Source organism: Corvus moneduloides, chromosome 15, assembly GCF_009650955.1.
Source record: "Corvus moneduloides isolate bCorMon1 chromosome 15, bCorMon1.pri, whole genome shotgun sequence".
NCBI classification, from domain to species: domain Eukaryota; kingdom Metazoa; phylum Chordata; class Aves; order Passeriformes; family Corvidae; genus Corvus; species Corvus moneduloides.
Window position 1 is genome coordinate 15,008,477 of NC_045490.1, and position 11,444 is coordinate 15,019,920.

At 39.0% G+C, this 11,444-nt stretch overlaps 1 protein-coding gene across 2 annotated transcripts in view; it reads right to left on the reverse strand.

Moving 5' to 3' along the window:
• Positions 1-4,497: 4,497 nt before the first annotated feature.
• The window catches only part of PANK3 (pantothenate kinase 3), a 29,515-nt gene continuing 22,568 nt past the window's right edge, over positions 4,498-11,444 (reverse strand). For both annotated transcript variants that reach the window (XM_032124504.1, XM_032124503.1), the window contains exon 7: positions 4,498-10,899. In XM_032124504.1, coding sequence (XP_031980395.1) covers positions 10,849-10,899 — 51 coding nt within the window. In that variant the 3' untranslated portion in view covers positions 4,498-10,848. The remainder of the gene's footprint in view (positions 10,900-11,444) is intronic.

The following is an 11,444-nucleotide window of genomic DNA, read 5'->3' on the forward strand; positions in this document are numbered from 1 at the left end:
GGACATGCCAGTTTTCAGGCAGAACTCTAGAACTGGGGCTATAGCTGTGACTCCTTTTGCAAACACATTGCTTGGAGTAATACAATCAAACTCCTGCTTATCGAGAAACTTTGAGTATTTTTTCTGCACAAGATGTTTAATAACTCTCCCTGAAAGTTACAGGGACATTTGTGGAGAAGCTGGTGACTCAAAGGGATCTGGGTGTGCTGCAGGGACCCCCACAAGCAGCACCTGCAGCTGACCCAGCCTGGATTCAGTTTCAGTCAGAATCACACATTGGTCACTAGTATTGGTCACTACCTGCAGAGGTGATGAAAACTCCAGAAGCAAAAGCAAGAAAACTCTAGGAGAGATGGCGGGATTATTAAGAGTCATATATGTTTACTGGGCTGGTTAAACAACCCCCCAGTTTTGATGTGAGAGTTTGCTTTCAAAAATGTGTTTTGAACGAAGTTTAAATGCCTCTGATGGTCAGCACATAATAATGGAGATGATGATACAGAAATGCAGACTTGAAATAGGGTACCCAAGTGTAACAATAAGGGTAATTGAGGTCTCACACAAATTATCCTGGGTTGTAGTGGATCACTATATATTTTTAACACCTATGGTTAGATTTCTTCTAGCAGATGTGCTAGAGGCAGCTAAATTAGAAATACATGTGCCTCTGGGTCATCGAGTCCAACCATTGACCCAGCACTGCCAAGCCCATCACCGAAGCCATGTCCCCAGGTGCCACATCTGTGTGTTACAAAACCACACAGGGGGAGCATCCAGTGTCACTGTCCTGGGCTACAGGCAAGAGGGGACTCCCAGCCACCCAAACACATCCTATGGGGGAAATGATGGCTCTGAGGCAGAGCCTATGGAGCCTTGGGGGGGAAATGAGCAGTTATTTTCGTGTCAAGATTAATCTTGGGTTTGTTAGTTGTTACAGAGGAAATGGACACAGAGCTGAAGTGCAACCACAGCCAGTGAACTGTCACCAATCAGGCTAAAATAAATACTGCGTTAATGTCTGAGGCTGGAACATGCTGTGGAGCGTTTTGTAACGGTGTCTGTGAGCTCAGGGAGCCTTCTGCATACTGCAGTGTTTGCCTAAAGCTCCTCTCTTGGTCTGGCAGCAGAGCTGTTTGCATTGGCATATCTGCCCCTCTTCAAGTTCCCAGTGTGAGGGAGAAAAGCATCTGAAAATGGAGAACTTGAAATCACACCCCTCTTATGAGATCCCCAGAGGTCTCATTCTCACCCTTCAGAGCAAAGAGCAGCAGTATTTGGTGTGAAAGATGCTTATAACATCTATAACACATTCCTGGTGGGAGCTGGAACACATTTTTTACAACTGCCCTACAGTAGGACTGAATATCTATTTGTCTGAAGGTTTTTTTCACTCTGTCCTTCTCCATGTTGTCTGTTTTCCCATGGTAGCAGAACCAAACCTTAATCCTCAAAGGATATGAGAACTGCGGACCAAAATGTTTTCCTGTCTCATGCAGGTCTCAGTTTGAGCTGACAAACACCCCAAAAATACCAGAAACACCTGGGGTGTTTACCCAGAGGTAAAGGGATTAATTGGAAAAAGCTGAGAGAGTTACAGCCCCCAGCTGTCAGCAACACACCTCATGCAAAGGATGGCTACAGAGGCTGGAAAGGATCAGTTGATCCCTTTTATAAGCAAAATGTCTCAGGCTGTTGGAATTCCTCACCTTTCCTGATGTTTCCTCAGCCTAAAACTGCACCTCTGGCCCTGCCTGTGGGCCACCCCCACCAACAGCTCTGGGACAATGGACTTGGGAAAGGCAGTGGTGGAAAGCAGACTGGTTTCCAGAGGATGGTGAACGTCTTAAAAACTGGCTGCCATTGAATACCCCAGAAATGGCCAGAAAAGAGATCGGTTTATCAGATGCTGCACCCTTGCAATTCCCCTGGTGTCACCTTACAAAACATGTGGGGACTTTGCTGTGGGTCTGGGTTGTACTTTCCCCCCCTTATCCTTCTGTGCGCTACTCCCAGGTGTTCATGCACACCAGCAGCTCATGAAGTTACGTAAAACCTCCGCTGAAGTCTCTGCTTAACCAGGGGATAAAGGAGTAACAGCAACACACTTGGTGGAAAGCAGGGAGGGAGGCGTCCGTGGGAGGGTCCAAAGCAGCAGCTCAGCATTCCCCTACCCCTGCGAGCAGCTCTCCAACAGGCACCTGAAAAGTGATGCCTTTTCCTCAAATTCCTGCTGTGAATCCTGGTACACCTGCAAGGGAATTTTCCCTGGGAAGTTTTATTCTCTGCTATCAAATGATATCAGTAACTCTCTGTGGAGCTCTTGACGGGGTATCCTTCCTTCTTGGACCAGAGTGAGAGAGCAGAGGAGGCTGCTGTTCTCCTAAGTTCTTTATTTCATAGTCTCATAGCTTTCTTGAAGGCAGAGTTTGAAGGGGTTACATGATAAAGGCAAGCAGCAACAGCAGGCACAAACAGCTTCTTCTTCTTCTATATGCTCTATATGCTCCACGTTATTTTTTCTTAAAGAATTGTGGATTGTATTTGCTAACTGACCAACATGATTAACACACAATTCTAGTTTTCCTTTTCTTAACCTATCCTGGTCTAATTCTAACAATCATAAGCCTTACACAAGTGTTACATAGGTATTACACAGATTTGCATATACAGTTTCTATCAGCTCTTATTGTTTACGTGAACACTCTATCTAAAAAATGTGAACAGTATAATTCTATCTGTATTTTGTCTAAAGTAAAGAATTCTGTGAAAAGGTAACACTGCTGCAGCAAGAATGGTGTTCAAGGTCTCTGCTACAGCTTTTTAATGTTTAAGGCACTTAGCATATATTTCTACTAAAAGTTAAAAATCTGTATTTCTGTTTCACTTTGGTGTGACTTCATGTATCTCATCTTGTCCAAAGGTCTTAATTCAAGCCCTGTGCTTTGGCTTCCCTCTGGGCCTGGGTCCAGAGGAGCTTTCACTCCAACAACTCTCCACAAATAGCAAGCCAGACCAAAGCCTGGCATATAAAAAGTACATGAACAGATTATGTTTGAGGCAGCTCAGTAATTTACATATCTGGACACATGTGGGTTATGAAAGACTCAAACTTTGATACATTTAACACAGCCCCTTCAGGAAAGTGAGGAGAACATTCATTAGTCAGGGATTGCATGGGGCTCTCTGAGCTGACAAGCACCCATAAACCTGTAGATCTTGGTTGACACCTGCCTGCTCCCTCTAGCCTGGAACAGCACAACAGGGCCAACGCTGGTATTCCCCACACTTCTGTACCCCAAAATGGCAGAAAGTCAATATACTTATTGAACACTTGTTGATAAAAAGACAGGCCTTTGGAGCAGGGGGTTCCACTCCAGGACTTAAGGGCAAACTTGATTTTTAATCTGTATTTCTAAAAAGAGGGAAGTTACAAGTATTACTAAGTTAGAGGTTTGCATTTCTGAGTCCCAACAAAAATTCACATAACAGCTGGCTTGAACAGTCTTACAGTAAGAGGAAGTCACTAGTTTCATACAAACTTAATTAAAAAAAAAAAAATCAGATCACCAGCTAAAATAGAAGTAAATGAAGCTCATGCAGTTTACACTGTCCCCTCAGCTTGCACACGGGCTGCACCAGCAGCAGTTACAGACCCCAGCTGAAATGTAAACCAGCTTCCACAAAAGGCTACTGCAATTCTCTCCATGAGGTATTTCTGCATTAAAAAAAACATACTGAATAAATCAGAACTCCCTAAACTTGTACAAAATTTGTGTTCCTCAGCAGCTCACTTCCCCTAAAAACTATCCTCTGGTGCAGAGCTCAGTGGAGATGCAACACAGAAGGGAATTTTCATTTTTGGCAAAGTAAAGCTTTGTGGTTTGGATGGCTAAAATGTTTGCACAGAACCCTGAAGGACTGTCTCTGACACAGCAAGCTCATCACAAGATGCACTGCCAGGATGCCGCTGTGGCACACGCTTCCTTCCTCACAACTTTATGCTCAGTAGGCATCCAGTTAGGGCAATTTCAGGGCAACAGAATTTGGCATTTCAAAACATAACAAGGGGCAATTCCAAGAGAGGAGCAATTAGTTTATATATATGGTCTGCACTTTGCACATGAAGTATTTTATTCAACAGTAAAACATCCCCCTGTTCCCCATCCATGTGCAGGAAGCAGCAGGTGCTCCCACCAAGTGGATTTGGAAGGGGAACGCTTACAATGCTTTCAGAGCACACTTCATTCTTCCACACTGCAAACCAGGGCTTTTTAGCACATCCAGTGTTTCTGAAAACAGGACCTGAATCTAAGCACTGTGAATTATCAGCTTATTAAAGGAAGAAAAGAGCATGAAACCACACCAGTCACGTTGCCTTAGTAAAAGATACTCTGCAACAACCCCCAGTATCAAATGTTACAGAAATTTACCACGCCAAAGGAGAGGAACACACCCAGAAATCCCTCCCACAAAACCCACAAATGCAGGACAACAATGAACAATCTCAAATTATTTATTAGGAAAAGACAAAGTACTATTTCAACATTCGTACAGAACAAATGGTAATAAAACCAGGAACATAAACTGTAAAAAGTAGGCCCATGACAGAGGAGTTGGTTTATGACAAAGCAAATGAAATCCAAACTTCATTCATGCAAACAAGCAGTAAAGAATTATTTACAGTTTTTATGGGATGAATTACAGCATTGTCCATATTTGGGCCCAAATCAAATTACTCAGTGACATATTAAAGGGATCTAATCTGTACATTCAATAATGAGAATCTATAAAAAGAAAAATAATTTAAACAATTTACAAGAGCTGTATTACAGATGGCATAAAGGCATCATTTACAAGAGCTGTTTAACAGGTGACACAAAGGTATTCATGAGTAATTTATGATTAAAAATTTGTAGCACATATTTTTACATCACATCTTCAGTGTCTGAACAGTAAACAAGAAAGCAGAGACATACCATGAGTGCAATGTAATAGAATAAGGCAACTTAACCAAATGGCTCTTCGGAGAATTTCCATCCTACCAGGTTTACAACTTAACAGATCTGCCTGTCTGCTTTGCTAACTAAAACAAATACGTGAAGACAGCAACTGGTGACTACAAGGCCTGCAATATGACGAGACAGTAAACAGAAAATTAAATGCTTGTTTGTTAAAATGCCAAAACTCAAGAATGTAAAAGTGCAGGTTATCAAAAGCCCTCTATACCCTAACACAAACACATTAATTTTCATGTTCTAGGTGTTGTAATTTAATATGTCTCAAAATACTAATTCACTAGTCTTATAAACTCTTTCATAATGCACAATCTGAAACTAATGTACCTCCCTCCCAAAGCTTGTATTTACACTTTCTTAAATTGATGCCAGAAACGTGAATTGTGAAATGCCAGCAATTTATAGCAAAGATTAGCAACTGACACACTACATTCCAGTTCATTTTATAGGCAACACTAATTAGCACATTTAGATTTTAAAATTATTTTAAATGGGTATTTCTGGATTTTCAACAGCTTTCCTAAACACTTCAGTAGTGGCTGATTTAGTTGGAAGTTTTAGCAGAGAACAAATGCCAATTGTGTTCTACTTGACACTATTTGTGCAAACAGCTACAGTAACAAAACAAGATGAAGGATCACGTGGAAATCCAGCCATGAAAACTCATCTGTCTCCTAATGTACCACGGGAACATTATGGGCCTTACAGAAAGTAGCACAGGAAGCCACACCCGCCAATAACTTGCCACATTAACAAACACAGTCCACACAGTCAAAAAAACCAAACCCAAAAGGGGAACTTGAAATAAGGCCAAAAAGTATTGGCAAATGAGAAAATTTAAGTCTGTCAAAAGGACCAGGCCATAAATATTTTATTTACAATTTCTGTTCAGAATCTTTATTTTCAACAAACGATTTAGCACCAGCAGGAATATGCAAAGTAGCACTACTGTGTTCCCCAGGCAGGAGACCCTGAGGCCCAATCTTGCTCATTAATTTAAAAGAATGATCTACTCAAGTAACTACAGAGTGAGCAGGATTTGACACTCAGTTACGCAAACTGAGACTGCTCAAATATATTCCATTAGCACATTAATAATTACAAATACATTACAGTATCTTTTGAGATTTTTCAAAAGTGTGTTTTTAAGAATCCTTAATATTAATAAGCTTTCCATGTGTGAGATAAATGAAACTAATAAAACAGGCTTATTTGCAGACTTTTGTTAACCTTAGAGAATTACTAATTTCACCAGACTTGACAAAATAATGGCAATGTACTTTGGACTATATCAGTAAACCTTAAAAGAATGTATGCAGGAATTATTCTTCTACACTGTGAAAAAGAATTTTTTTAATCTCCAATGGTCATGTCTGAGGACTAAATTCTCCCATTTTATCCACAATGATTGTGAAGCCCACCCCCTCTGACTGCCTTAATGGGAAATGAAGCAATTACTACACCCAAACAGAAACTGTGTCAGGTGTGTCCCCAGCTCTGCACTGGGACCTACAGGGCTTCCTAAACCACTTCCAACCTGACCCACAGATGCTTGTTCACTTTTTAACCTCAGCAAAGCTCTGTTACCTATTACATGGTTTTTAAGCCTACATAATCCATAAAAAGAATGTAGATAAGAAAAGGACAAGTGACAAGGCAAAGAATTAGGCTTGTTACGTGTATAACTAGAACTGGCCAGAACAAGCTCAACAGAACCACACTGACTTTCACCTCTATTATAAACTGAACTGTTTTCTCAGGATTCCAGTGATATCCAGAACATAAACAGTGAAATATTTATATTAATATTTAAAAACAGGTTGACTGCAAATTTATTTATTAATGAAAGTTAATAACTGGATATGAAAGACACCATTTAGTCTTTATCTAGCACAGATATACTCTAGATAAAAGACCCTTTAATTAGTTCCCAATGTTAAAACCCATTGTTATTCTGAAATATTTAGAAATGAGAAGTTATTTCAACTCATCTGGAAGCAGGTGTTTCCTGAAGACCTATATAGAGTACAGACAGAGTATTACAGGTCCTAAAGGCACCTTGCATCTGTACTACCAACTCAAGTGCAAGTAAGAATGTCACAGTACCAACTGAAGGAGCAGATGATCCATTAGGAGAAGCCAGAGCTTTTGATATACAGCTGAGAGTAAGTGGGACAATGTGGTCTCTCTTCTTTCCACCCTGTAACTCTCAATTACAAGCACCTGTTGGTAGAATCACACAGGTGCTTGAGAGAGGGAAAGGTCTTCCAGAAGGCAGGTTAGACACCTGAACACACTTTGGAAATCCTGAGCAAACTAAGACAAAGGGTGTATTGGAGCAGCTTCTCTCTGAACTCCTAAATGTATAGACTTCACTAAAAAGAATGAAAAATTGTTTGTATTTAAACCTCTGCTAGGTTCAGTAAAGAACACTGAGGATGTTTTAATTCCAGCCTGTTAAATATTCAAGATGTATTGTAGGAGTTCCCCTTTCATTCAAACTGCAATTACCCAAGAAGACTTAGAAAGGTCAAAGTGGTTAGGTTTAATGGCTTGGAATAACTTCACCTAAGATTGAACTTCTCTACCCAGAAATAAACACTACTTATCTCACTATAAACTTGCATGATTTTTAGGGAGATACTGATACAATAAAACTGTGCATAATATTAGAAAAGACCAAGCTGGAGGGATAAGACCAAGAAATGCAAAAGCATTACCCCAAGATTAAGGGCTATAGGGACAGGAAGCCAGAAACCTGATGATGTTTTCCTGGTATCTCTTGCTACACTGGATTAAAGGAATCATCTCCATGGCCAATAAAATGACCTTCCATTTCTCTGGTAAGTAATATTGGTTAGGAAACCCCATGGATAAAGTCCCACTACCATAAAATTGGCATTGTATGAAAAAAATTAAAAGGCACTCACATGGCTGACTGAGCTGAAAGCAATTACACATTCAAAATGGGTCTTACATTTTACTTTGAAGAAGTATCACAGAACTTTCCTCTAGAGAAGTGGTTCCACTTGAGAAGACAACAGTAGTCCTGAGAAAACCCCAAATTTTCTCTACTGTAGTACATCACACTGAATCAATTCACCCTAAAGCTGCTTCAACCAGTTAGCTCTGAGGAAAAGAAATGGCAAGGGTAAAAGTAAAAACAGACAATCAGGAAAAAGCAACTTAACTTCAGCGATTCATATAAAAGAAATTAACCTGTTTAGAAGAGAACTTAGAAGAAAAGACTTTAAGGCTTATCTTGCAACTATTTGTGGTGCCTATCATTTCTCCTGGTGGTAGAGTCAATTTTTGGAGACTCTAATAACAAGTTCTAAGCTGACAGAAAATGAGATGAATCCAAAGATGTGGCTTAAATACAGGACCTCTGGGCTTTACAGTAGGGCTTGACAACTGCTGTGGTTGCTCTTGTAATGAAGTAACAATTATGCTGATAAAACTAGCAATAGGAAGCCAATTTTTTTAGAAGCCCAAGGGAAGTAAAACAGAGGTAGGGCATACTTTTTGATTCTCACAGTAGTTTCTATACAGTACAGCTATTCAAGAATTACTCCATTTGCTTATTTTGTAATTTTGTACAGTTTACTTTAAAAAGTGTCTGTCAGCTCACATCAACTTCAATTGGTTTAATTAACTATGGGTATTAGGTAATCATCTTCTATATGTGCTTTTGGTTAAATATACAAGTAGCTTTTAACTACTGCTTCAAGAGGACTCTCAGTATCACAAGTGAAGTGAAGTAGCAATAGACATGGTCAAAAGGAACTCTTTCTAATGGAGCTGTAGTACATGTCCTAAAGCACCCTTTGCAAGTAAAATATGCAGTTAGTTTGCAAATTTTCAGCAGGCTGCCAGAACACTCAGAAAATTAAGTTTTTACACAGTTTTATAACCAAATAAGGGTTACTTCTGACAGACAATCATAACTCAAAAGGAACAGTTTACAGCATTTATAAAGACATTCTATAAAAACTTATTTTCTGAAGTGCTCTGATTTAGCATTAGATCAGCTGAACTGTGAATGTAATTTTTAGTTGTTTATGTCTATAGTGAAACATCAAAGCAAGCACGATGGAAATGTACCACGTACCAGGAAAAGCAACAATAAATGGAACTGCATTTGTGATTAGCATTGCACTTAATGAGTTGCCTACTCTAAGGTACTGTACTCTTAAAGGACCACAGAAAATTTTAAAAGCAAAAACCTATGATGCTAGGGCTCTGAATTTTGAGAAAGAGAAGAATGAAAACAGCACAAGGGTTTCTAACACAAAGGAGGGTGTATCTGTAAATACATCACAGCCATGCTGTGGAATACTCAAGCAATTAGTTTTAAAAACCTTAAACCCCAAGATATGAGTGTGTCTGAATCTGGTTGCTCCTCATGCACTTACAGGAAATAAATTTAACATGAGAATATCATAAAATTGGGCAGCTCTTTAGTCCACAAAAACTTATACAGCTAATGACTGTATAATAATCCTGTAAGTTTAAGATCTCATGCCCTGGCTTCAGGACTAAACTTATTGTAATAATTGCAACTGTCAATTTTAAAAGTTTACAGAAAACCCCAAAAATCAGTTCCAGAGTATGGACTTTATCCCAAGGCCACAATTTGATGAATGGTTCCATACTGCAAGTGCATTAAATATTGGTCCATTTGCTGCTGCAATACAAACTCTGATGCAGTCCTCAACTTCCAAAAACAAACTTCCAAATCCAAAAGTAAGCTAGCAACCTTACAACTTCAACACCTACTTGAATTCTGATTAACTCTTAAAAAATTACAGGGAAATCACAATTTCAAATCAGCAGGACGAGGCAAAAATTTTTCAAACCTCCACAGAAATAAGCCAAAGCATCAGAATTATGAGGTCCCATAATTAGTCTATTTTATAAGGATTTCTTCAATTCTCTCAGGCTTTATGGTACCTTTACAAACGATAATTCATGATGGCAGAACTTATGGGAAAAACAAACAAACAAACAAACAAATCCAGAAGGCATTTTGGAAGTCATGTCCTCAAAAAATAAAAAAATTAAAAAATCTTCCCCCCAAAATCTGCCTTCGTTACTAAACTCTTTTCCAAATCCAAAGACAGAGGAATCTTCCCAAAATACCAGCTGAATCTTCAAATAAATTAAGGTGAGGTGAGTATCTATCTTCATGAAACCTTCAAAATATCAACTCCTTAATCTGCTGCTTTGGCTGATTCTTTGTGTTTCTGTTCTTCCCACTGGCAACTAAAGCATTAATATTATTTCCATTACACATAAAAATAAAACAATTACTACGTTTACTGTGGGAAGCAATTGTCTACAGTTTCCTCATCTTGTCAACAGTACCTTGCTGTCTTTTGTTTTCTGTAAGTACACATAAAACTTGTGCTCACAGTAACAGTGTAACTAATGAAAATAATTTTTCAGTCATCAATTATATACAAAACTGATGGGCCTAAAGCCTTGGGAATAAACTTGCAATATTTGCATCCTGAGCACTTAAGGGTTTGGCATTCTTTTTTCTGGAATTTCTGGAAAGTTGTTTTCAGAGGATGTATTGCATATTAGAAGTTCACTACTGGCTACAACATACCAAAGAACATAAATAATAGCCACAAACAGTTCACTTGCCAATGCCCAACAGAGTGAAACTCCCTTCCTTACAACAGCAATACTCAGTAGCTTAATCACATCTTAGAAAGAATTACAGAAAATCAGCTATTTTCTTCTCCCCTCCCCAGATTTAATTCCCATCGACATAAACAAGTGTCATTCAGGTGGAAAATAGTTCAGTGTAGTGACATCTGGTATCTCAACTGAAATTTGGTAGCCCAAGCAGAGCACCAACAGCTCCAAAGTATCCCTGTTAAAAGAAGAAAAAAAAAACCAAGTTCAAGTAGGGTATTAAATTCTGCACTAATCACATTTTAGTGACAACAATCATCTGATGGACCAATGCTACAGAAAGAACACTATACACTTGAAATATGTAATATTTCATAGTAATTATTTAAGGCTTTGTGAAACAAACATTTATCCTTCTTATCTAGCATAACTTTAGGAGATTTCCTACCAAGCCTCACCATACACTGCAGGACTTCTAAGACAGGTATCAGTGACTCCTAAAGCATGGAAACCAGGTTTGGTTTCTTCTTCCTAGAGAAGCTGCACATTTTGCTTGCTAAAAAAACTTCAATACCCATAGCAACATTATTCCTAATGTACAAGTGAAAAATTTCTTGAACTATCCACACATCAATTTTTTGGACTGTCTACCTACCTGCATACAAAGAACCACGTTCTCCTGTTGAATTACTTTTCCCCTGTGGAGTGAAATGCTCCCTCTCCCTATAACTAAGAAATATTCAAGTGTTTGGAACACACTCTTGAGCAAATGTAAGAGTTTAA